The sequence below is a fragment of the Callorhinchus milii genome, unplaced genomic scaffold (genome assembly GCF_018977255.1).
Source record: "Callorhinchus milii isolate IMCB2004 unplaced genomic scaffold, IMCB_Cmil_1.0 Scaffold4, whole genome shotgun sequence".
NCBI lineage: Eukaryota > Metazoa > Chordata > Chondrichthyes > Chimaeriformes > Callorhinchidae > Callorhinchus > Callorhinchus milii.
Window position 1 is genome coordinate 14,634,023 of NW_024704745.1, and position 28,000 is coordinate 14,662,022.

The window sequence follows — 28,000 nt, forward strand, 5'->3', positions numbered from 1 at the left end:
CGCCGCCGCCGCTCGATTTGGCGGTGCTGGATTGAGAGGCCTGGAGTACATCACAGGGAAAAATAACATGAAGCGGATCAGAGGCCGAGAGAGACCCCGGACCCGGGTATGTGTGTGAGCCCAACCCCCCCCCACCCCGCCCCGGGCCTGGGTATGTGTGTGAGAACCCCCCCACCCCGGGCCTGGGTATGTGTGTGAGACCCCCCCGCCCCGGGCCTGGGTATGTGTGTGAGCCCAACCCCCCCCCACCCCGGGGCCTGGTATGTGTGTGAGCCCCAACCCACCCCACCCCGGGCCTGGGTATGTGTGTGAGGCCCCAACCCCCCCCCACCCCGCCCCGGGCCTGGGTATGTGTGTGAGCCCAACCCCCCCCACCCCACCCCGGGCCTGGGTATGTGTGTGAGCCCAACCCCCCACCCCGCCCCGGGCCTGGGTATGTGTGTGAGCCCAACCCCCCCACCCCCGCCCCGGGCCTGGGTATGTGTGTGAGACCCCCCCCCCACCCCACCCCGGGCCTGGGTATGTGTGTGAGCCCAACCCCCCACCCCGCCCCGGGCCTGGGTATGTGTGTGAGACCCCCCCCACCCCACCCCGGGCCTGGGTATGTGTGTGAGCCCCCACCCCCCCCACCCCCGGGCCTGGGTATGTGTGTGAGCCCAACCCCCCCACCCCACCCCGGGTCTGGGTATGTGTGTGAGAGACCCCCGGGCCTGGGTAAGTGTGAGAGACCCCCGGGCCTGGGTAAGTGTGAGAGACCCCCGGGCCTGGGTAAGTGTGTGAGAGACCCCCGGGCCTGGGTAAGTGTGTGAGACCCAACCCCGGGCCTGGGTAAGTGTGTGAGACCCACCCTCGGGCCTGGGTAAGTGTGTGAGAGACCCCCGGGCCTGGGTAAGTGTGTGAGAGACCCCCGGGCCTGGGTAAGTGTGTGAGACCCACCCTCGGGCCTGGGTAAGTGTGTGAGACCCACCCCCGGGCCTGGGTAAGTGTGTGAGAGACCCCCGGGCCTGGGTAAGTGTGTGAGAGACCCCCGGGCCTGGGTAAGTGTGTGAGAGACCCCGGGACAGGTGGGAGAGATCCCGGGCTGAGCACCGACATAGGAGACACCTAACACGGCCGATCCCCGTGATTCTAGGCCGGGGATATAGAAACATTATGAGGACATTGATAGATCCTGGGACAGGGGGGGTGGGAGTCAGTGATAGATCCTGGGACAGGGGGGGATCAGTGATAGTCCCTGGGACATGGGGGGGGATCAGTGATACATCCTGGGACAGGGGGAGAGGGGTGGGTGGGAGTCAGTGATAGACCCTGGGATGGGGGGGGGGGGTCCGTGATAGACCCTGGGACGGGGGGCTGGGTGGGGTGGGAGTCAGTGATAGACCCTGGGACAGAGGGGGGATCAATGATAGACCCCGGGACGGGGGGGATCAGTGATAGATCCTGGGACGGGGGGGGATCAGTGATAGATGATAGACCCTGGGACGGGGGGGGGGGGATCAGTGATAGACCCTGGGACGGGGGGGGGGGGATCAGTGATAGACCCTGGGACGGGGGTGGGGTGGGAGTCAGTGATAGACCCTGGGACAGAGGGGGATCAGTGATAGACCCCGGGACGGGGGGGGATCAGTGATAGATCCTGGGACAGGGGGGGGGGGATCAGTGATAGACCCTGGGACGGGGGGGGGGATCAGTTATAGACCCTGGGACGGGGGGGGGGGGATCAGTGATAGACCCTGGGACGGGGGGGGGGGGATCAGTGATAGACCCTGGGACGGGGGGATCAGTGATAGACCCTCGGACGGGGGGGGATCAGTGATACATCCTGGGACAGGGGGGGGATCAGTGATAGATCCTGGGACAGGGGGGGTTCAGTGATAGATCCTGGGATGGGGGGGGCGGGGATCAGTGATATACCCTGAGACGGGGGGGATCAGTGATAGACCCTGGGACGGGGGGGGGGGGGGGATCAGTGATAGACCCTGGGACGGGGGGGGATCAGTGATAGATCCTGGGACGGGGAGGATGAGATAATAATAATCCTTGTATTTGATATCACGCCTTATCACATCTTAGGGACGTCTCAAAGTGCTTCAAAGAATATACTGTAAAGTGAATTGACTGTACATATTTTGTGGGCGAAGTGAGTGACAGATCGCGGGAGAAGGGATGAGTGATAGATTTCTGGGGAGGGGATGTGAAGATTGACAGATCCTGGGACCCGAGGGGAGGAGATTCATAGATTCTGGGAGTGGCGTTGGAAATTAATAGATCGTACGTGGAGAGTATTGAAAGATTGCTAGATAGGATGTGTGAACATTGACTGATCTTCAGGGGAGGGTTTGTGTAGAAGTATTGATCTCTCCTGGACAGAAGGGTGGTGATTGAGTGTTCTTTTACTCCTTTAATCATGGCTTAAGTTATTTGGAGTGACAGGTTTTCATTTTGTGTGTAAACATTTTTTTAAAAAATGAATTAAGTGGGAATTAGATAAATAATCAAAAAGGAGAAATATAGGGTAAGGGTAAATGGCATTTGAATGGGACTAAGCGGATAACTCTATTAAGAACGCTGGTGTACCTCTTGTGCAGTACATTTTTAGTTTCCATTTTGATGCCTTTGATTATGTACAGTCCATAGAAATCTATTAGATTGAATGTTACCTAAATCACTGTTTGATTACAAATGTCAGCACTAAGCCACATGGATCAGAAGGTTACAGATTGATTGTGTTATTTGGTCACAGTTGGGTAACAGTAGAATGCTATATTTAGCCTCAACACCTCTGGGCTTAGGAAGGTAGAAATCTCCCAGTATTCTCCCTTTTGATTTGTATCTTTGTCTTCCTGATGGAAATTGTATATGTGGTGGTGATAGTTAAAAGCAGAATAGGGCTCACTGTGATGCTCCCCATGTTTGAATAGTCTGCTGACATTTGGTGTGCAAATTCATCCCTGAAGATGGACATTTAGCCAGGGTACTGTTTTGTTACTGATATTCAGGCAATAATCATTGCCTTTGGTTGAAGGGAGAAATGATGAAAAACTAAGAACTTGGACAATGATCAGCCTGGTTGTTGGTAGCACTCTCACCTATGGTTGTAGGGTCAAGGTATACATGTCCGTATTTTGAGGTCACAGTTCTAGGTTGACACTCCAGTTCAATGCTGGGGATGTCAGAGGAGCGACCCTTCAGATGAAACATCAAACCAAGGTCTAATCTCCCTATTGAGAGGGCATTGAAGATCCCATTGCACTATTCGAAAGAGGAGTTTCTCCCAGTGTCCTGGCCAACAATCCCCAGATATAATTCGGTATTCATTTTAATTAGCTATTTTGTTCCCTTACAAATACAGTTACTACACTTCACAATAAATCTTGTGAAGCTCTTTGAGATGCTGTTTGTGGGACCCTGCTGTACATAAACTGCCTAAGCTGCATTTATTTTAAATATAGTGACTATGTTTGATAGCAGTTTCATGTGCAGATATTTAAATGTTATAGGTACTATGTAAAATACAAGGATTATTATTAGATCAGTTTGTCAGTTCGCAGTTGACAGGATACTGATTATTAAAAAATACAGAAATCATTAGTGCTATCTGAATTAAAGCAGTTGAAAAGAGAAGTGAGAGCAGTGAGGAGCTGATAGTTAATACTAGCACAATTTCGCATAAGGGAAGTGGTGCAAATATTTGATGCTGCACTGTGATATTTAGAGGACCTAACCAACATGGAAAGAAGAAGAACATTTTACTGTGTATGGCTCTGAGAGACTGAGCATGGCACGTGGGGGGGTGGGGGGAGAAAGGAGGCAGCATTTGAGGCTGGTCAGTGATTTATTTCCTCCAACTTCATTCTCTGCTGCTTCAACTTGCCTCTGTCAACATTTCAAACTCCTGCAAAGGTGGAAGCAGTGCTCTTATTTACAGTATTGTATACACAAGGCCATGGTTATTCTGCTTGTTTATGACCTTTGCCTCAATGTAATGTTCAATGTAAATAAGTTTGAAAGAACCAGGAGTGGATCACCCACCACTTTCCTGGCATTTGTTTTTAGATAATGGCAAATCTTTAAAATTTATTTCCTTGTGTTTTCATTATATTCCTTGATACCTTACTTACCAAGTATCTTTCTGCCTCACTCTTTAACATCCCAATTGTTGCTGCATCTATGGTCTTCTGGGGCAATGCAGTCCATATTTTCACCACCCTTGTGGGTGAAGAAACGTATTCTGATTCCAAGAAATCTGTAGTCATAAATCAACAGAAAGGTCAGCGCAACATTAAAGTCATGCGTTCCATGATGTAATCACAGGCAAGGAAGTAAATTTGCAACTCCAGGGTTGGGAAGGGTCAGTGTTTTATACATTATATATTCAACTGCAAGCTGCCAAAGTGTTTTGACTCTGTGCAATTTACAGTGTAAATTGTATTGTGATCTATTGTGCCAGTGCTTGCTTAGGAGAGGAGTTGTGGGATTGTCTGTCCCACTATCTAGATTTGAGACATAGTCCACAGAGTACTACCATGAGGGCATTTGGTTCATAGCAGGTTGGGGGAATGGAGTTGTTGAGAACTAGTTATGAGATGTTCTCATTGTGAAGTTGTCTGACTGACTTGGGATGTGACTGGAAGACTGTCTGGATTTTTCTAAATTTTGAGAAGGGGAAATCAGTCTGAAAGGGTGTAAAGAGGCTGTTTAATTTGAATTAACATGCTTAGTTTCTATCAATACAGTATTTCCCATTTGATGCATATTCTGGGATTTTCAGTAGACCTCAAATTATCTTGATGGCAACACTGTAGGCAGAAACCGGCTGTCACAGCTTTTCAATCAATAACACAGCATTCAGAGGCAAACTTGACTGATCAGTGACCATTTTCTGAGTCTTGTGGGAAATCCTTATGGTTAAAAGATTAAATGTGAAGCGTGGTGTAAATAGAATACCCAACTAGTTGGGCACACCGACTAGTTGTCTTGGCACATTGTTGTAAGTGAATTTATCCAAGAGTTTCACAGGTAAACATTGCCAATTGTAGTGACTCTATTTGCAGACAATGTAGTGGCCGGTTTGCATTGATAGTCATTACAGTTAATGCCCATTTTTATCGTGCCCAGGGCAGCTTCTCTTTTCGAGTAGTTTCATAAGATCTATAACGTCTACCTGAACAGGCAGATCAGATATCAATTTAATATCTCATCTGAAAGACAGCCACAAACAATGTAGCCGTTCCTAAGTAGAACCTTTATTGGATCTCCCCTTAATAGTCTCTGCTCCAGCGAAAATAACCCATCTTTACAAACCTGTCCACATAAATATAATGCCTAATCCCTCATATCATCCAAGTGATTCTCCTCTATCCTCTCGATGGGTGTAATATATTTTCTATACTGTGGTCTACAAATTAACTAAAATACTCTTATCTTGTAGCCTTAACTGGTGGCTTGTGTAAATCACGCTACCTCCTGGTTCCTGTATTGAATCTTCATACATATAAACCCTAGACCTGGGAGTCAGTTACAAATAGGGATGCAGGCATTAATTACAGCAATAAAGCTGCTCTGGATATTTGAGCAGCTTTATTGCTGTAAGGTTGGCATGAGTTGAAACATAGTACAGGTCAGCTCATAGAGAGGGGAATGACACTAGACCTGTGACTAGAGTACTATATTATAAGGGATTTGACACCTTTTGCAATTACATTTAAAATTGTTTCGCCCACAAATATACAGTCAATTCACTTTATATTCTGTGAAGTGCTTTGAGATGTCTAGAAGACGTGAAAAGTGCTATATCAAATGCAAAGATTATTATAAAATCGACACGCAACACATTTGCACCACAAAACAGTAAAGTAATGCTGCTAAAGTTTACTGCCTGGTATCAGCTACATAAAGTACAGTGCAATTTCAATTAAATCTTTAAAAAAAATGGAATTACTATAATTCTGTCTTACTGTTGTTTCCTTTTTTTGTTCAAAAATCTATTATTTAACTACTTATTTTCACATTCTATTTTACCCTAAAAATCAAACTTTCATGTTTTCAGCCTATAAGAGGCTAGAAAGGTAATGAATGACATGGTCACATCATAGACGTAGTCAACCTCTGACGCATCTAACTTGTCAAAGTAGGAAGAGGAGGGGCTGCCCATTAGACAGGTCTAGTCATCAGAAATTTTAATTTTGTGAACTTGAACTCGATCTTCTGGGAGATGGGGATCCCAGGGAGCCGGGCAAGGAGCGGGGAATTGGAACATTTCTCCTCTGGCATTGTATTCCTCCTCCTATTCCATCCCTGATACTGATTCCTGCACTTGGATCCACGCCTATGAGCACCTTTTAGCCAGATTCATTGACCGGATAGGGAAACTGCACAGTGTTGTTCTTTGCTACCCCACGAGCATCATTGTATTCAGATGGAATATGAAACCAAGGGATAATCTAATGCACAAGTCACGTTCTCAATTCTGTTACTTATTTGGTATTTTCAGCGTGATGTTGCATCTAACGGCACATCCTTGCATCCATGTAGATATTTTGAATAATGAAATGTAACAAAAGTTGGGTCTAATTTTTTAATACTCAGACTCTGAAAGTCCTTGCATTTGATGTGCCTATAACATCGTCAGAATACTTCAAAGTGCTTCTTCTCCATTTTCTCATTGTAGCAGCAGTAGTAAGAATAAGGAAAGGAAATGCACCTGGAGAGGTAACATTTAAAATGGAGTAGAAGAGCAGAAGGATCATGATGTGCAATAAACCAGTCATTTGTAGTAGCAGGTAGATAAAGCCAAAAAAGTCCTCGGTTTTATATCCTGAGCCATAGAACATACCAGCAAGTATGTAATGATGCATTTGTACGAGACCTTGGCTGGGTCAAAGAATATTGTGTGCAGAATGGGTCACCTCAATGCTTTAACAATAAGTACAGTACTTGTTTAAGTCATAAATTAAATAATAAGACATCTAGGGTAAGTATTCAGAGTATCCGACCTTCCAGTTCTTCTCTTCGTTAATCTTATTACGAGATTTCCGGCACTTCCCTTGTAATAAACTTGGATTAAAATCAGTAACTGGTAACCTTGGAAGCAGTTGGCATGTGAGCAACTCTCTTTTTCTTATGTTTCTGACACGTCACAGATTTGAAGTGTTATAGTTGTCCTCGCCAGTATTTTTACATGCATGGCAATTAATAAAGTATTTTTCTCTTAACCATTTCTTGCTTGCATCCAGTGGAAGTCAATAGTTTTTTTTCTTTTTTTTAATGGAGAATTTGCCAGCACGTTTTTTGTCACAATGATCTTTTCTCAGATTTTAGCGCTGTTAGACATTATGCAAACTTGTACAAATGGGGTTATATAGACACAAGTTATAATAATAATCCTTGCACTCACCTTATCAATTTGTTGAAATGTCAAACGCTTCACAGGATATACAGTAAAGTGGATTGACTGTCTTATATGGGTAAAATGTTAGATTTACTAGCCTGTTCATAACCTGTTTTACTTCCTGTGTTTTCCCTATGTATGCAGTAGTCTCTAGGCTGATTACCTCTGGCAGTTCCTGAGGGTCATCGTACACCATGGACAACAGGATGAGAAGTGGTCGTTCAAAACCCAGAGCATCCCTAAAAAAGGAGGTAAAGAGAATGAATAGATGTTATAGATAGTCCAAATAAACAGTTAATTTTAATTTGCTGCATTTCTCCTACCTTTTTTTCATCTTTTTCTATCTTATCCTGCTTTATTTTTGTAATAATAATAATTACATTATTTTTGTGGACATTTACATGGTTAACCCTTAGATCCACTAAAGTGGAAAGAACTGAAGGAACCAGGTTGTTCCATGTTGTTCCTGACTCATGTTGTTCAATATATCAGATGTTAAATGAGCCCTGACCATTTCTTAGGAGTCTTGACAGCCCAAAAATCCTTCAAGGCTCTTCATGATGCTACATCTTAATTTGTCTGATATTCAGTATTTTGCAAATTCTGGACTTGTGACCCTGTTGCCTTCAGTCCCTCCTGACTGAAGCCCTTCTCTCCCCCCACTCCAGCAGCACACTGCATCGAAGGTAGTGCTGTCGCTGGATTAAGTTTAGGATTAACCTTCTAAATTTCCTTTTTTGCACAATAGAAATGAAGTGTTGTATCACATTCCTATTTGTTTAGATGCTGAGTCACCAGCAGCAAATTTCAATGAGGTCCTTGCTGCAGAGTAAGACGCCCCTATGCTGTGTAACAGCCGGCCTGTTTTGGAGAGAAGATGAAAATTTAACTCTGGTTTGTGAGCAAAATTTCTTGTTTAAATATAGCAGTGTGTTTGGTCACAGAGCTTTTGCACAGAGCTTTCGCCTACAAAATAATGACACGCTAGAAAGCCTCACGCGTTTGTACATGTATAGGCTTTTTCTTAAATTGAGAAACTGAAAGTTGAAAGTATTTCAGGAAAATAATTCTCTTCTTGTTTTTAATTTTGGTGATGGCAGTCTCTAATCTTTTAATGTTGCTAAAGGACTAGAATAGAGGCAGTCAGGAAATATTGGTATGAATGTGTTGAGGTATGCTGAACCTCTTGAGATTAAGTCAAAAATCTGCTTTACCATTGAATCAGAATAATCATCGTTTACCTGAGCAGGCCATTTGGATGGTAGCATACATTTACACCATTGTACTCATGATACACTTGATTGTATCGCTCAGATTTTGTATTATAGTATTGTTTCTTGTTCATATCTGTAATACATCTAGGTGTATAATAATAGTGAATAGTAATCCTTGGATTTGATATTGTACCTTATCACGTTGTTGAGACGTCTCAAAGCGCTTCACAGGATATACTATAAAGTGAATTGACTGTATTTTGTGAGTGAAATGCGGCAGCTAATTATGCACAGCAGTGTCCCACAAACAGTCATGGATTGTGTGTCCAATTTTTATTTAGGGGTTTATTACCCCAAAAAGCGTATAATACGTCCAACAGTTTTGATGTTCAGAGGATTTTCTTTTTTAAAACAAAAGAGTGAAGTAAATGTGTGAAGTTCTTTTGGAAAGTATATTTTCTATTTGTATGAAGCTGTTTGATTATAACTCACATTACATTTCATATTACTAGGTCACTTTTGTGGGGCTTTCCAGTGTGAAAGAAGATGCAAATGCTGCAGAAATCCAGGTAAATGATTATCGTCCAGTAAATTACTGTCCACAAATTGCACTGTCCATTTGTACACACATTTTGGCATCTACTTGTCCACAAATTCCATTTCACTTTGAAAGTTCACCAGAAATTGGAAAAATTCTCGCAAAATCTGATCTGGTGAATAGGGATAAAGCCTGTAGCTTAAAGTAAATCAGTTGCCCACTTGTATGTTGGACACTGATGCAGATAAGCAAATAATTATTTTTGCTGTTAGTGTTTCACTGCAGCCTTCACCAAGTTCCTACCTCTTGCTCCAATTGCCTTGCTATTTTAGCTTGGCACTTGCATGTATAATTAATTGTATAGTACTGTTCATCCTGTATCTCGAAAAAGACTAATGGTGGCTGTGTACTGATTTAGAAAGTCTCTTCACTATCATTAGAATAGAATGTTGCAGTGCACACAAGCCCATTAGGCCCATCGAATCTACACTGATGATTTTTACGATGTGATATTTTCCTATGTGTAAGGCTATTTAAGTGCATGTTGTTGAATGGCTTAATTGGAAGCATAGTCCAGTAGCTTGACTCATACTGTTTCTTATGATTCTGTTTTACAGACACTGACTACTATTTCCCCTGAGCTTCCTAGTTTACTAAGCTCACTGCAGCTCTACAGCCTAAAGAACACTGAAATTGCTCTTTTGACAGATTTGAAGAAACACTCCAAACTAAAAGAGAATACTGCATTCCAGGTGCACCACTATTTCAAAGTTGAAACTGTTTTATTTACTGCCATTTGTTCAGAAAGTTTCAGCACATTAGGTCAATACACTGATTAATCTGGTAAGATTAATTATTTTGAAGCAGTTCAGGACTGCTGAGATCACCTTGTGAATTTGGTTTGCAAGAACAGAGCGCTTTGCACCCTATGTATCAATATAGTCAGTGCAAATCCATTCAGTTTGTAGTTGAAAATAACCTCTTCAAAGCTCTTATTGTACTGTTCACAATTATTGAGGGATTTTTTTTTTACAACGTGATTTCTCTAAATCTTATATTAATGTTTATTTTTCTGTCTTACAGCATTCCCCATCGGAAGTGGTATGTGTGGTTAGGTATCCTGCATTGTGGAGCTGCACTGATTCTCCTGTATTCTCCATGCTAAGCAAATACACAATAGGAATAAAATCTTCATTAGATGTTCATTCAGCACAGAAATACCAAACGGATGTATATCACACAGAGGACGATGACACTAACCAGTCGGTGTCTTCCATAGAAGATGACTTTGTGACTGCTTTTGAGCATTTAGAAGAAGAAGAAGTAGGGACCACACATGGGAACACTGGTCAGTACTGCCAAAAGCACTATCAGCATGGTACCAGGGTGAAAGCCCTCAGATTATCTATTAAATTAGAAACTGATTCATTTATGCTTCATGAGGATCCTTATAAAGATCCATCCTTCTGTACATATACTGATTTTCACAACAACTTGCATTTCTATATGCCCTTCAGATTGAATAACATTATAGAAGACTGGGTTGAATTCTGAAAGGGGGAGGGAGGAAGAGAGAAGTGACCCACTGATATGGTGGAGTATGTAGGTTTGAAAACAAGATTTAATGACAGAGAGGGAGTTCCGTAAGTTAGGGGCATCAAACCTGAAGGCTTGGCCACTATTGTGGGGATGGGAGGGGAGGTGCAGCAAACCTGATTTAGCCAAGTGGAGGGGGTGAGTAAGGAGTGGGCTAAGAGATGGACAACAACAAATTACATTTAGGAGTCCTGTAGCTCAGTGGTTAGAGCACTCGCCTTGCAAGCGAGACACCTGGGTTTAATTCCAGGCAGGGCGAAACCTTGGGCAAGTTTCCTTACTCAACACGCCTAATAATAATCCCTCCAAAACAAAACAATAAATTGGTCATTTTCAGTCTACGACTGTTTGGGGACGCTGCTGTGCACTATTGGCTGCCGCGTTTCACCCACAAATATACAGTCAATTCACTTTACAGCATATTCTTCATTCAATGCACTGGGTACTTTATCACAAGTAATTAGCATGAAAGAACTTTAGATCCAAGTAATTCAAAGCTATTGAGAATTAATCAGTGTATCCCTGTCACTAAAATAAAAATAACTGGGAAAGGAGGGGTATAGGAGAGGGAATTAGGAGGGGTGGAAGCTCCTGTGGAGTATAAATGCTGGGATGAATAATAATATAATAGCCTTGCATTTGATATAGCGCCTTATCACATCTGAGACGTCTCAAAGCGCTTCACAGAATATACTGTAAAGTGAATTGACTGTATATTTTGAATGGTCTGTTTCAGTGTAATTGTTTACACTATTATAGCCACATAACAAAGACAACACTGAACATTATGTGTAGTGTGCCTTTGTTATGTGGCATTAAGAACTCTTAATATCTAAAATGTATCCCACTAAAATCTTTGCATTGTGCATAATTACAGTCCTAGGAATGGCACCAATTTTAAACCAGAAATGTTTTCTCCCTGTTTGCAAACCACAGGACTGAGCCCCAGTATTACCAAGTACCAGCGAGACGTGGCTTCGCAAACCTTCCCACTCCAACTACCCGCTTGTCCTGAGTTGCTTCCTTTATGCTCCCCTACAACCCAAGCCTCCAGAAAATCTCTTCCTCCTTTACTCACTAATACTGTACGCCCAGAAGCTTCATCTTTTGTTAAAAGTTCTGTTACAACAAGTTCAGACTCCAGAAAGCAAAGAAGTTTTTACATAGTGTGCAACCCTTCTGTGCAAAGATCAGACGTCAAGCAGGAATATGTACCTAGTATCTCTCCAACTGAGTCTGAAGATTCCGAATGTTCAAGCCCGAGTCCAATAATTTTCTTGGATGAGGAAGGGTACCAGAAGAGTCTGAAAGCAACACTGGAAATACCCAAACTCCCAATACTTAAAGATGACATTGAGGATTCTGATTCAGAAGTAAGTGAATTTTTCGATAGCTTTGACCAGTTTGATGAGCTGGACCAAATCTTAGTGAATACATCTGCCAAACGGAAAGTAGAGTCTAGTTCTGGAAATCCATCTCCGAAAATGAAGTTCGGAGAAAAGCTGACTTCAGACTTTACACTAAAACGATGCACTACAGCAGCTGCTGCTATGAATCCACATAAGTTTGACCATCCAACCTTACCTGCTGATGTAAAGAAGCCTACACCTCGAAAGCCAGAATCACCCTACAAGAGTCTGTCTGATGTCCCTGACTCTCCTCGACCAATGAATGTCTCTGGAGAAGAGAGTAGCCCATTGTTCAGTCCAATCCATTCGTCTGCATTCAGCCCATTAGGTAATTCAGAGTGTTTGGGGAGAATGGATACAGACAGTAAACCACGGAATCTTGGAGGGCTTTTTAATACCTATTCTGATTACGCTGACAATATTTCCGATGATATTCTTAATTCTGTTTTCAGCTATCCGCATCCTGCAGATTTTGAGAGTAAAATAGATGAATGCCGTCATGCTGCACAGTTGACAAGCAGAGTGGGACTTGCTAAAGAGATGACTTTCGCTGAAACCCCTAATTCTGAAGTACCTGTGGTTATTTCTGATAAACAGGCAGGTTCAAATACATTAAAGAATGGCATTCAGAGACTTGCTACAGAAGTAGTTGAAAAAAGTATTGGAAATGCCTTTAAAGATCTACAAAAAGGTGTTTCTTCATGCACCAGTGCACTTTACCACCTGGCTACTCGACTGACATCTTCTGTGATCCAAATGGCTTTTCAGGAGATAGGAGTTCGCCGAGCGTTTTCACTGAAGGAGAGTGCTGTCAATAATTTAGCTAACTATTTGGTGGGTGAAGCAATTACAGGAGCCATGAAAGAGTTGGAGCTTGTAAAGAAACAAATTTTTAACAATGCGGTAGCAAGATTTGCAACAGATCTTGCAGAGGAACTGGTCTTTGAGGGAATCATGGAAGTTTGTCAGTTCTCGCACCCAACAACACCTACAGCAGCCACAGATCGGTCCTTTGATGTTGAAGAGAAGGTTGTGTATTCATATGCTACGGATTTGTCTGAATCAGTCCTGCAGGAAGCCTTTATTGAACTGTCTCAAGTGGATGTTACATTTATGACTCAAGCAGCTATTAGCATTTCTTTGGATAATATAAAAGATGTTGGTGGAGAAACTGTAGCACAGGCATTGCATAATTCGAGCGAGCAGGTCAGTGTTCGGGAAAGGGCGTTCTTTAGAAACCCTGAAGGACATCTTTCACGGAACGGGATGCAAAATACTTTTGACGATGTGCATTTGACAGAGAAGGGGTTCACTATGGAAAAAGGTTTACTTTGTCTTTCTGGTATTGTGAGTTGTATATCTGTTCCCCTTGCTGGAAAAGCGCTTTCTTGCATTTGGAATTCGTCAGATTGCTGTCAGAAATCATATTGTCCCCGTGGACCATCAGAAACGAAAACTGCAAGTATTGAACTTGGCGGATCGTGTTTCATGAGTAAAACAGCTGAGGAAGTGTTGCGGATGAGGTATGTGAACCAGCCAATGGGTCCTGAATGGCACACACCCTGCAGTGGACATGTTTCCCCTGAAAACATATTTTTGTGCACTGAGGCTAGTGACACTGACTGCAAACCAAAGCAAGGCAAAGGTGAGGACATCTGTGCAATTGCTGCTGCAGAACTCCCAAACTGGGAAATACCTAGCTGCAGTTTCTCAGGAGAAATGGTTGATCTGGTAGTAAATCATTCTTTTGACCTGGTTACTCCATCAAAACTACAGAATACCACAGGAGATGTTGCTGCAAAACTGAATAGAAAAATACTTGTTATACCATCTACCAGCTGTGTGTCTGGCAACAAAGAAATTCCTGAAAACCAATTTGCTGAGGTGTTAGCGGAAACAATTGTAAATAATTCAGTGTTTAAAGTGACAACAATGGGTATCAAAAACCAAGAGGCTGCATCTCATGTAATGTATGGGGCAGATTTACAGGCCGATGCCTTAGAAAATGCCAGAGGAATGCACCAGAGAATTGGTGAATTTGAAGAATGTCAAGAAGCGTTATCAGTTGGAAGACTAATTCCATGTGATGGACGGAAAGGTGCGTTTTCTCAGTCACCAGATCTGCTGAGAACACCTCCGGTCTCACCTGCTGACTCTACTGCCTTCAAACGTTTGACTATTCCCAGGTGCTTTGCCCAAGAACTTAAGGGTCATTTAGCAGAAGAGTTTCCTCCATGTACTCCGCCACCTAGTCCTACGATCACTCGAAAGAATTTAGGTACGGAAAGTACCGAAGGTCTGGGCGGTCCTGAGCTTGCAGATACTCTGAAGTCATTGACTGAACAACTTCAAAGTGAAGTCTCAATTACAACTCCTGGCAACCCAACAGTAGAGATTCAAGAGTATAACCAAGAAAGTGCGACTTTAGGGATAGGAGCAGGATTGCTTGGCAAGCCAAGGATCAAACTTAACAAGGATAATTTATTTTCAGAGGAAGACTTAATCGGCAGCAAAAGATGCTCAAGCAGGTCTCCTGGCACGCCACCGCCAACCCCACATCAGCCTCAGCATTCTTGCCATGAGAATAATATAAAGAATTTTACCAGACAACTGAAAGGAGAGCTGGCTAAAGAGTTCCTGCCAGTAACGCCACCATCCACCCCGCGGAGGCACTCGGTTCCATGTTTGGCACAGCTGACTCAGGACACGGAGGAGAAAGCAGAATTTGTGCTGCAACTGATGAGGTCTTTGTCTGAGGAAGTTCTGAGCAATGATGACGAGGATGGAAACTTTGATCTGTTTGCGGGAAAAGCTGAATCTTACGTCCAACACACTCCAACTTGAGAGCAAAAGCAAAAGTTCTGGAAAAAGAAGAGTTGAGGTTAGGTATTGAAAGAAGCACTCTACAATATGCGAGTCAATTGGCGTCCAGCATAGTTTCAATGGCAACCGAAATAGCTGCAATTTGCTTGGAAGATACTGGCAAATGTGATGGTGATACAAAGCATTTTAGGATCTCCCCCAACAAACTCTGGAAATCAGGAGTTCGGAGCGAGTTCCATGCTAAAGCCATTTCCCCTTCAACACTAACAGAAAGAGAACTTTCAGACGAAGTTGTTAACCCTTTGTGGAGTTACGCAGGCAAGGTGGCAGGGGAAGTCATTCGAGATGCCAAAAAAATGATCGGTTCCATAAAGTATAAGAAGAGAAAATTCAAAGATTATTGGCAAACTGAAAGTAATGAGTCCAGCTACGGGGATCAGGAAAATGGTGGGAAGGAAAAACTAAATGTTGTGGCAGACCAGTGGTCGCATGAGCTTATGGAATCCGTACTTCACGTACCCCAAAGTCATAATACCACTGGGTTATTGTCTAAGCATTCAAGCTGTGAGAGTGTGACTGATGAATATGCAGAATACATCATAAGAATGATTAGTCGAGAGGGTGGAAATGGTGAGTTAATATTGGATCACTATGCTAACAGGCTTGCATGTAGGACTGTAAAAGCAGGTCTGGAACAAGCAGCCAGGCGAATTAAGCAAAAGTATAAGAGGCGATTACTCTTGTCCCAGCAATTCAGAGGTGAGAATACAGCTAAAGAGCTTTTTAAATTTCTGACCAGGGAGCAAAATCATGATCCGGATCAAAGCAGAGGAAGCAGTGATCAAAGAATGATCAGATGCGACTCGGTAGATCTATTAAGGTTTGCAGAATCGGTTGCACAAAATATTACCTATGAAGTCACGCAGAAATTACAAACAACGACTGTAGCTCATGGGTTACCCAAATCCCTTACAGATTCTTGTCTGTACAAGAGGTTGCAGCTAGAACAAATGGCTGAAGATCTTATTAAAAAGACATGGACTTGTTCAATTCAACCCATCATCCAGAGAAACAAACTGTACCATAGTACAGGAAGTTTGAATGATTACGGCTATAACTGTGAGGATATGCATCGGTCACTGCAACATTATGATGGGAAAGTGGTCAATCCCGCTTACGAGTTGAATGCCACTGAAGCCGAGGAAAACAACAGACAGAAAGATTGTTTGGCATATGCCGAAACATTGTCAGAAATGGTTTTACAATCATCTTTAACAGACAATGGATCAAGATGTTGCACTAATAGAATCCAGACTACTGGGCTGCTGAACAAAAACACAGTACGATCACAGTGGCACGACAAATATTCTGTTAAACCAATCGTGCGACCAAGACCAGAGCACCTTTGTCAGAGATCACCAGTGGCGTGTCAGCTGGATATACCTCGGATCCACATTGACGGGGAACAGAGAGGATATTTTGTAGACAATATGATCTCAGCAGCTATTGAAAAAGCCAAACGAGAGCTCAGCAATACAAGCTTGGCAGCAGATAGTGGTATTGGACATGATGGAATAAGCTTCACTGAAAGTCTTGCTGCAGAAATAATTACTTCAGCCATGATAAATGCCAGCCAGTCCATCATAAGGTAAACCAACATTGGCCTTTCCATCATTTTATGTTTGGTAGAATTCTTTCACTCTACTCACCGCGGGCTAATTAGGATATTCATGTCATCCTTTTGGGAACATCGTCCGGGGAAACATTACTTTTAAGAAATCTGTGGATCAAGTTGTCACAGTCAAAAACAGCAACAACAAACTGCAGTCAAATAGCGGTATTCACATCGTGAAGACGGCCTAAGGCCCTGTCATAGTCGAGGGTTTACATCTGAGCTGGGATTTGATTCGGGAGGGGGTGGACCAAGGTGGCTTTATTTTCACCCAAGCATTGTGCATTTTGATGTATGTTTTAATTTTTTTATAAACCGTAATCTTCTACACTTTAAATGGTAAGCAGGTATCTTTAAATTCTTTAAAACCTTCATCATTTGTACCACTGTGGCCTGGATATGTAAGTATATTCTTCAAAATTTGAGAAACCTGGGTCCTAATTTAGATTAAATTCTAGCAATCTACGGCACATTTAAATATGCTCTATTCTGAAACTTCAGTGAATTCACTGATAATCATTTTTTTTGCCAGTCGGGTATCAGACATATGATACCATCACTATGCTTAAGAGTATCCAAACCAACCTGAAATTTCCACGTTTCCCACCTATGTATGGAAATCCCAGAGATAGATTGTTGGAACGGAATGCGCACTCTCTCCCTGGAGGGACACATCGTGCTGACCTAATTCTGCAAAGTATTAGGCACAAGTTGGCAAGCGCCAAGACTTGGGGACCCCAGAGTGTGCGTTGGGGTAATGCTTGAGTCTAACTAGCTAAAACCACACAGCTTGCCATTGCTTGCCGAATAGCTTGCAGTCTGGCAAGTACAGTATAGTCACTGTATATATTTTATAGGTGAACTAAACTGATCAATAGTTATTTGAAAAATTGTAGATGCAATTCATTGATGTGCAAGGAAGTTTGATACATTGATTTTTGTTGATGAAGGTAATGAAGTTTTTGCATTGTCTGTGTATAGTGGTGGTCTTAAAGACGGATTGTGCTCTGCTGATTCGGCCACAACTAGCCAGCAGCTCAGCCTCAGTGTTGGTGATGACAGTACTGGGAGCTGGTCTAACCTGAGTTTTGAAGACGAACACCCAGATGAAACCAGCAGCTTCCTGCACCTCAGTGACAGGTAATTGTGAACTCACTAAATGTTATTTTTATAAAGCACAATTAATGTTTTATGATGTGACGTGAACTGCTTTAAATATCAACTAGAGTCCTATCTAGCTTTGCTTATAATTAGTGACCAATCTGGATCCATAACACCAATGAATAATTCACATCTAAAGAAAAATTCTTTATCATTGATATGAGTGGGTGGAGCTATAGCAGATGGAGTTCAATACACAAAATAAACATAAGGTGGTATACTGTGGATGCAAAAGTGGAGGATGGGAACACGCTCTAGATGGGGCTATTTATGAGGGTAAATAAATGCAGGGATTTGAAAATCTACTTCAAATTAGATTTTAAAAAGAATTCTAATACCCAATAACCAATCAAAAAATCTAAAGGAATGCTGAGTTTTATGACAAGTGGTCTAGCGACATAGAAATGCTGCTCCATTTATATGGAGCAATGATCAGACCACATTTGGAGTGTTGTGCTCTGTTTTGTGTATGCAGCCTTGGGAAGGGAGTTCAGCAGCGTTTCACCAGGTTAGTACCTGGGATGAAAAAGGCTTAGTTATGAGAGGCATGGTATACAAGTTTCTATTCCTAAGAACTGAGGTGGTCAAAATCACAAGTTTGAATGAAGAAAGCTTTTTGGCCCAATAGATCTCATCCTCCTAAACCCCACCCTATCATCTGCTCATGAAGTATCGTTGTTGTTTGTGAAATGAGCCGGACACACTGGCTTCACCTGAGTTTATGCCACACACGAACTTGCACCTCCTATTCCCTTTTCCTCCACCCTTTCTATTTGCTTTTCCCTCATGTATGTCTCAAATTTCCTTTTTAAATACATTGATGCTTTTTGCTTCAACTACAGCTTCCAGCAGTGAGTTCCATATTTTTACATCCTCTGGGTAATGATTTCCTCTTAAACTCCCTTTTAGATCTGCTACTAGCTATATTTATGCCGTCTTTATTTTGAACTTGTCATCAATGGAATTTACTAGGTTATGTTTAAAACAGGTCAGAAAGTGAATTTAAATACAAGAGTGTTTACCTTCCTAGTCGGAGTATTTAAAACATCTATTTGAATATTTACTGGAATTTGTAGCTTATCTGTATGCCTTTGGGTAAGATTCGAACATGCAAATGTGGTGGTGGTATTACCAAATCTGTTAGTATTCTCCTAATGTAGATACTTGAACTGTCTCATCTGACTCCCTTTTAGCATTTTCAGTGTTCAATCAATGTAAGGTAAGAAATTTGTGCACTCAAGAAATTAAGTGTTGACAAAAAACAGAGTTTGTTCTCAAACTAGTTTTGGTCATTAAGTAGTTTGTTTTATTTAAAACTCATTTATTCAATACCTGCTTACAGATGTTTAATATCCATTGTATAGTGCCATTTAAAATGAATTTATTTTGAAAAGGAAGCATTTAAAAGGGTAAATATTGTGGAAACTGCAAAGCTTGAATATTTTTCCTTTAAATATGAATCCTGTGCGTGTCAATAAAATAGTCGCTAATTGCATTTTTAATGTTACTTTGGGGTTTTTATTTTAAAACTGCATTCTAATAAACATCAATCTTGAGCAGGAAATATTCTGCTCTGTGTCCCACCATTTGCAATTTTGCTTCTCTCAGATTTTTCTCCTTCTTTCCTTAAGACACATATTTCCTCTTTCTACAATACTAGGGCATGGTTCACAGAGGCACCAGATAAGCTCCTGAACCTCCCAAGTGACCGTTGTTCAGGTGGGAGCCTTGACTGTGAGTGCTGGCTGGCTATTCATTCACAGGGGGCATCCCAGTGGGGTCTGATCCTGCCTATACATGGCACCCAGCACTTGTACACTTTCCAACAGGGTTCTCTGGATAAATATCAATGGTTGGAAATCCTCCCGCCCTCCTTAACCCTTGGGCATTGAGGCCAATTGACATTTTGTGGTCTATTTAATTTCCAGAAAGTTTAAAAAGCACGAATTGAAATTGACCCAGAATTTTGCCCCCAATCTGCATGTCAGCAGGAGAGGCTCCAGAGATACGATGTATCTACAACAGGGTGGTCAACCTTTTGGCTGCTGTGGGCCGGATTCCCAATTTGAGAAAGGTCGTTGGGCCACATAAGCAATCTTTTGTTCAATATAAGCAATATCTCTCCCGCGCCCCTTTCTCTCTCCCACCCCCACCCCCCCGCTCTCTCTCTCCCGCCCCCCTCTCTCTCGTCCACCCCTCTCTCCCGCCCCCCCTCTCTCCCGCCCCCCCCTCTCTCCCGCCCCCCCCTCTTGCCCAGTCGTGTGGCAATCACAATCTGCAGCGGCAGGAGCCAGCGGTTGGTTGGTTAGAGTTCGCTTGCCTTCCTGACAGACTGCTGCTATGGCCAGAATTATTTACTCTCTCCGCTCTGCGTCCTCCCAACCGCCCGGCTCTTCACGCTGCCAGCGAGAGGAATTCACCAGGGAGGGAGTGGAAGTTAGAATGTGGAAATGGTGTCGGGCTGGTTACAATCAACCCCCGGGCCGGATAAAATCACTTGCGGGGCTGAATGCAGCCCACGGGCCACCAGTTGGACCACACTGATCTATAACATTAGAATTACGTGTTCATTCAAAAGATTTCTTCCACGTTTACTACAACAACAAGATTTGCAAGCGAGAGACCTGAGTTCAATTCCAGGCAGAGGGCGAAACCTTGGGCAAGTTTCCTTACTCCACACAGAGCCTAATAATAATCCCTCCAAAACCAAAAAAAAACAATAATAAATTGGTCATTTTCAATCTACGACTGTTTGTGGGACATTGCTGTGCGCAATTGGCTGCCGCGTTCGCCCACAAATATACAGTCAATTCACTTTACAGTATATTCTGTGAAGCGCTTTGGGACGTCCTCCTGACGTGAAAAGCGCTATATCAAATGCAAGGATTATTATTATTAAAATTGGTCATTTTCAATCTACGACTGTTTGTGGGACATTGCTGTGCGCAATTGGCTGCCCCGTTTCGCCCACAAATATATGGTCAATTCACTTTACAGTCTATTCTGTGAAGCGCTTTGGGACGTCTAGAAGACGTGAAAAGCACTATATCAAATGCAAGGATTATTATTATTATTACATTTGTATAGCGCCTTTCACATCGGGAGGACTTCCCAAGGCACTGGACAGAGTACAGCATTTCAGATTTAAGCTTGTCAGCAGCATTTCTGCACATGACTGAACTAGAAGGTTAATATGTGTAAATGTAACATGAAACAGACATTCAATGCTTAAGGCTTAGTTGTTTATATCTGATAAAGTGTGGTGTGTTTATTCTATTATACCACTGTGTGTACATTTTGTCAGGAAGTATAGTTTACTAATGATTGTTTTTTAAAAAAAAGTAATTTGTACTATTACCTCTATGTTTGCCATTAAATGCAAAATCCATTTAGTCTGGATTCCTTGTAGAGAATTAAAAATAACAAATCTCTTCTGTCTAAATGGCATTCTATGTCTAGCATCTTATTGTTGCTTTGATCTACCTTATTAATGCATTATGTGCCAGTGCTGCCCTTACTGTCCTCCTGCTGTTTCAAAAAATCTCCACCTTTGAAATTTGAAAAAAAAAGGTTAATGAAAGACAAAGAAGGATAATATTGACAAACATTAAATAAATGATGGCATTATACCTGTCAGACACACAGTTGCTGAACACATGATGTCGAGAGCACAGAAGTACTTGTCTGCTCTGAAAATGTTTCCTAGTTTTGCATGTGTGACACAGATGAAAACATTTGAATTGCATGTGATATGAAGCCTGTTAATAGTAAGTGCACCATGTCTGTCTGGATATGCTGCTCACATGCAGTTTGACCAAGGTTGGGATGGGGCAGATAATGGGAAGCTACTGTCAGTTACTCAACATCCACTGCCTTTCTTTTCCTTTCTGGCAGTAATGGTAACAGCAGTAGCTGGAGCAGTCTGGGTTTAGAAGGAGATATATATGAGGAGAATATATCCTTTCCACCATCAGACAGGTTGGTCTAGTTCAGGATTCCTGAAATCTACAGTAGTTTGGGTTAGGAAGCTTTATTTGCTGCATGGAAGTATGGCTTAGGAGGCAAAGTGCTTAGTGCTATGTGTCTGCAATGAAAGACCAATAGTTAGATCTGATCATAAATACATGTAAATTTTGCTTACGTTTGTTTTTAAAAATCAAGGTCTCAATATTGCAGACCAAAGTAAAGATTTTAGTTTTTTTCTTAGTGCATGCATCAATTAATCTATAAAATGTCTTTTTTTTCCACTAAATTCTCTGTAAGACGCAACAGCATACTTCTCATGGGATTTCATATTGAATGACTCTTGTGTAGTGGTGGATGTGAGGAGAAAGGCACAAATACCACTTAGATACTTGTGTTCTGTTAGTAAAGTGCAAAGTGGAACAAAATTACATTCCTCAGTAATGACATGCCTCGTCTTGTTGAAGGTTCAAAAGAGTAAAATGAAGCAAGCGCATCCCTGTTATTTTGTTTCACCCACAAAATACGCAGTCAATTCACTTTACAGTATGTTCTGTGAAACACTTTGAGACGTTTCGAAGACGTGATAAGGCGCTATATCAAATGCAAGGATTATTATTAATTTAGTATAAACTTCAGATTTTCTTTTTAAAAAGTAATGAGGAATTGCAGAGCTAAAGGTTTCACCAGCTTCGACAAATAATTCTAAAGTCTGAAGAATAAATCCAATTAATTAACCTGAAGTGTCAGATGGAGATGAATCCACCTTTCAACCCTTTGAGGATTGAATCCAGTCCTGACCAATGCAATAAAAGTCTTCTATTTGCAACGACTTTGAATTGAGACTCTATAGTGTGCATAATGATTCTGCAGATGATGGAATGAACAGTATATTTATTTTACTTACAGCTCTGCATAAAGCCCTCTGAAACATTATCCTGTGTCAATGGAGCTATATAAATTCCACTACTCCATATAAATGCAAGTTGTTGCATTCCTAAGCATGTGATTTTAGTTTTGTTTAAACTTGCTATAGTAGCTCACTATCAATATTTTAGACAGTTCAATACATGTTTTCTGACGTTTGTATAACACAAACATTTATGGCATCAAATTTGAATAGAATAGGCAGTTGGAGCTATTAAATGTGACATAACATGAGAAGTAGTAAAGGCTCTTAAAACTTGCTAATTGTAATTGCATGTTACTGTGTGCTCACTGCTTTCACTCGACTCAACCACTGCTTTTTTAAACAATCAGTTTTATTTTGAATTTGTATTCCTAAATCTGACCATTGCCGTCTTGCTTGCACTTAATGACTGGTTGTCCACCTGCAGTGTAACTGCTAAATAGACCATTTCTATCCCTAATTCCAGTGATGGGGCTGAAGATAAAGAGGAACAAAAAGAAGACTCTGAAGGTACCGCATCAACACATTCAACTTACTTTACAAATCATTGCACCAAAGTCTCCTGCATGCTTAACTCATTCAGAAAATCACAACGGCAACAAATCTTATTTCTCTAGCGCCTTTCACATCAGGGGGACTTCCCAAGTTGCTGGACAGTCAAGGGTTTATACCTGGGCTGGGAGTTGGATTTGGGAGGGGTGCAATGAGGGTGGAGGTGGGAAAATGACCAAAGGAACTGTCAAAGCGGAAGGTCTTGAGACACCTTAAAGTAGGCAGGGGAAGGGGTATGGGAAAAGGACAGTTCCAGAATGGAGGCAGAAAGGTGGGGTAGGCAGGGATGTGAAGCAGGCCTGTGCCTCGAGCAGAGGGAGCAGGTGGATTGGTAGGATTTTAGAAGGTTCACAGAGAGGGGGGGCTTTAAAAATGATGAGGAGGAGGATCTTGAACTGGATCCTCTGGGGATGGGGAGCTAGTAGCCCCAAGCAAGGATGGGGGGTGATAGGCTCAGGGAGCCAGAAGCGGGAGAGGACATGAGCTGCAGAGTTCTGAATCATCTGCATCTTGTGGAGAGAAGATTTGGGAAGTCTGGAGAGTAGAGAGTTGGCATTGTCAGCCTAGACATGATAAAAGCAAAGATAAGGGTCTTGTTGACCCAAGTGGAGAGGTAGTGGAGGAGGCAGGCAGTGTGGCGGAATTGAGGAAAGGCAGAATGGGTCAAGGCATGGATCTGGGATTTAAAGGAAAGTTGAGAGTTGAGAGGTTTTTTTGTTACTTAGATTAGGTTCTCTGCAGATTGGACTTTTCACTGACATCTCTTGCCTTTTTGCTGATGAACAACTTTTTGTTAGTGCCTTTTTTAACCATACTTTGTTTTATACCTTGTAGGGTTGATGGGTATTATAGAAACATTATTGATTCTGAACGTTGACCTAGATGTCTCGAGTCTCGATGCTCAGTTAAGAACAGTGTTGCAGTGGATAGCAGCCTCGCAGTTTCAGTTGTCTTTGGTCCACTTTAAGGAATCGTTTGAAAATGAGCTGTCGCATGTGAGTATGGAACTGAATGGGTGTGGAAATAGTCACAAAGGGATTTGTTATCTGGCATTTGAAAAATGAGTCCTGTAGCTCAGTACTCGCCTCGCAAGCGAGATACCTGGGTTCGATGCCCGACAGGGTGAAACCTTGGACAAGTTTCCTTACTCCACACTCCTGATAATAATCCCTCATGAAAAAAAACAATAATAATTTGGTACTTTAATCCACGACTTTGTGTGACACTGCTGTACGCAATTGACTTCCGTGCTTTGCCCACAAATATACAGTCAATTCACTTTACAGTATATTCTGTGAAGCGCTTTGAGACGTCTAGAAGACGTGAAAAGCGCTATATCAAATGCAAGGATTATGATTTATTATTCAAAACATCTTCAGGGGAGGAAAAGAAACAAATGTTGTGTTCCTTATAATTTATTTCACGTAAGTAGTGATAAAATTACAAAAATATTTTTATAACCTTAAAGTAAGGTGTAGTCTTTAATGGCATTATTGTGTCCTTATTTCCAACCTCAGCATTATGACCCCACAGTAACGTGTATTCCTCACAGACATTTGAGTGTCAGGAGAGGCTAGTTGTAATCCTGATGAGTGTTATTTTTGCAGTTTCTCGCAGTGGTAAGAAGAGCGAAAGAGAAGGACTGGAAGGTTTGTGATCTGCTTCAGGAAGTAGTGAAGTACTGTGAAATGAAGGAGCCAAGAGGTGCTGGAGCTCCCTTCATACACAAGCCTCTATTTGACTGGCTCCTGGAGAATACCTAAATCACTCACCCATAAATGAATAGCACTTGACCCCACTGTGAGAAGGATCATGAGCTCCAACATGGCAAAATATTAAGAAATGTGCAGGTTTTTAAATCCAGAATCGTAAGCTGGGTTCTATACTTACAGAAGGCTTATTGGTTAAAAAGTACACAGTAATGTACAATAAAAGGACAGATTACAGATCCCAAATTATACACAAGAAGAAATAAACCTATGAAATTCAATGGGCTAAAGGTTAAATTAACGCTTTAGTGTGTGTACGTGAGGGAGGTTGGCAATGCATCCATTGTAATTTCTCTTTTACCCCTCCTCTTCCCCGCAGGAAAACATAGTTGGGAAGGGAATTGGTTTGGAGCCTTGAACTCATTTGAACAATATTGCTTTTGAACCTTGCTCACATAGCCTCCTGTTTGGCGTTTAAAGAGTGCTGTCACTTCAGACTTGTTTCTGGTCAGATTGGCATCGTTCCTTCATACTAAATCTTATGGAAAAGCTCAGTCTGTAGTGAAATTAAAACTTGAAGTGACAACATCAAAGGAAGTTATGAGATTACACTTTTTTAAAAAAAAGTCTCTTTACAATCTTAGCTGTTTTTTTTATAAAGGAAACACATTTTGCACAGGATTGGGCTAGTCTGTGATGCAGCCACCTGTCCCAAATTGGATTAATCTGCCCACAGTCACTCACTAAGATCAAATATGAAAGTTTGAGACTTGGAACATTTTGGTGCAAGTATAGTAATGCACAAATCGCCACCTTCAAAAATTTGGGTGATGGATGCTTAACTAGATGAAGTGAGCCAGGACCACTGTACAATGTCCACTCCTTTCAACTCCACTTAACTGTTTCCTTTATTATGTAAACTGTAACCATATACACATATGAGGTTAAGGCGCACTAAAATCCTAGCTTTGCTGATGTTGTGCAGCTTTATTGATGTGTGTTAAAGTTTTTCTTATAAAAATACATATCAGTATCTTCATAACTATATAGCCACTTGTGCTCATCATTGGTGTAGTATCGGTGCTGATATGTCAGCAGGCAAACACGAAAGCCTGGCAAAGCCTGTCAAGGTTTGTGTTCTCGGACTGTGGGAATGCTTTATTTAACATTCAGCTTGTGCTCAAGCACCCTGCCAGATCATTAAGGTTCAAAGTACTGTATCAAGTTGTCGAATTCAACATGTTCTTTAGACTGTGTTTTATGTATGTGGTGGTTTATTTCAGAGACATCTGGGTTCCATGCAATAACTCTTGCAGTCTCTGTTACTGATTTACAAAAAGTTTGATAATTTTGGAGCTACCTAAGTTACCCTAATGCCATTAGTATGGTAAAATCTCGCAGGCAGAATTGTGCTTGGAAGCCTCACTTAACAGGTCTACTTTTAAAATGCCAGGAATTTCAAACAGATAAAGGAGATGCATATTGAAACAACATTACATTAAGATCTTAAACTTATTTTCCTGATTGAATATAGAGATGTGGTGCTTTACACTTCCTGCTTCATATCAGGGCCTCAGACCCATTTTTTAAAAAAAACACACCCAATTTCAGAGTTCTACGCTTCCACTTGACTGGTCCTTTAAAAACATTGAACAATCGAAACCAGGAAAGTTCTTGGGCCATCCATTGGAGCATCTAGGAATAGAGAAGAGTGGTATTGAACTGCACTTGCACCTTAATCCTGGAGCAGTGGGTGCAAATGACACCATCTCCTGCAGGTGCCCTCAATTGCCAGGAAAATTGCAGCTTATCACTGCTCATGGGTTAATATAAATGAGCATTTATCTTTGCATTGGATTTAATCACCTCGTTATAACATTTACTGAGATATGTATTTCTGGCAAGTTTGTTAAAATGCTTTTGACTAGCATTTCTGTGCTGGTCTGAGAAGTAGCCACAAGTATTACAGGAGACATTGTTTAATTAAAATAAGAAACTCTCAACCGTTCAGTTCCATCCAAGTGACCCACAGGTTAAAATTGCAACCCTTTATTATTGTCGTACATTAATTTGGCAAGTATCAGGATGCTTCTTAAGCATGGTGATGGGTTCCTGCATTGGTCTGAAACCCAGCTGACCATAAAAGAACCCAAATAGCAAAAAAGTTAGAAAAAAAGGAATGTATCAGTGAGCCACATTATTAGCTGTATAACCACACATCTGTTGTTGATATTTTTGAAGTATTATATTTGACATTCCTGGTATTTTAATTAGCGACCTGGAACTGGTAGATCTTGAAATGGGGGAGATATGTTGCTACGTATCTCCTGTCAGGTTAAATAGAAACAAAATTTCCACCAATGTTTTGTATACTTTCATCAGCACCCTGATAATGTTGGAAAGCTACAGTGATGATCATATTACAGGCTGAATTGAAATCTCTGTTCCTGGTGAAATCTGGTTTTACTGTTTTATGGAAAGATAAATGATCAAAATATAAATGAACGAGACCCATTCCAGCAATTGATGGAGGGCCCTCTATCTTCCAGATGAAATTCAAAGAAGTTAAAAATGTTGCCTATAAAGAAAATGTTGCTCGATATCCAGAGACTTTATTTTTTCAGACAGTTTGAGATGAGAAACAAAGTCCTTGATTGTGTTGCAAAAGTTCATTAATCTTTTCCTCCAAAATAGGTGTCCGCTTGGGCTAGTTGGTAACACTCTCGCCTCTATGTAAGAAGGTTGTGAGTTCAGATCCCACATCGGGACTTTGCACTACTGTGTAGGCTCACACAGTAGTGCATGTCTGGCGGAGTGCTGCATTGTTGGAGGTGTCGTCTTTCAGGTGAAACAAACCAAGCACTATTCGTAAGGACGTTAAACATCCCATAGCACTATTTGAAAATAAAAGGGAGTTTCTCCCTGTATTCTGGTTACAATTCCTTAGTTAAACATGGCTGTTAGTAGGACATTGCTGTGTCCAAATTCGCTGCCACATTCGTATACAAATACTCAGTTACTGCACTTTACAAAAAAGCTATGTGGAGTGCTTTGAGATCCTTC

General features: G+C 41.7%; 1 protein-coding gene across 1 annotated transcript; it reads left to right on the top strand.

Annotated features, from left to right (window-relative positions):
• Window positions 1-11: 11 nt before the first annotated feature.
• akap11 (A kinase (PRKA) anchor protein 11) lies at window positions 12-27,998 on the top strand. The gene is given in 13 exon segments (XM_042334015.1): window positions 12-106; window positions 7,535-7,641; window positions 8,174-8,284; window positions 9,117-9,173; window positions 9,760-9,894; window positions 10,226-10,490; window positions 11,675-14,988; window positions 14,991-16,618; window positions 17,624-17,782; window positions 21,698-21,781; window positions 23,143-23,186; window positions 24,063-24,223; window positions 24,836-27,998. Coding segments are annotated over 12 exon segments (6,171 nt in total). The 5' UTR covers window positions 12-106; window positions 7,535-7,584; the 3' UTR covers window positions 24,992-27,998.
• Window positions 27,999-28,000: the final 2 nt, after the last annotated feature.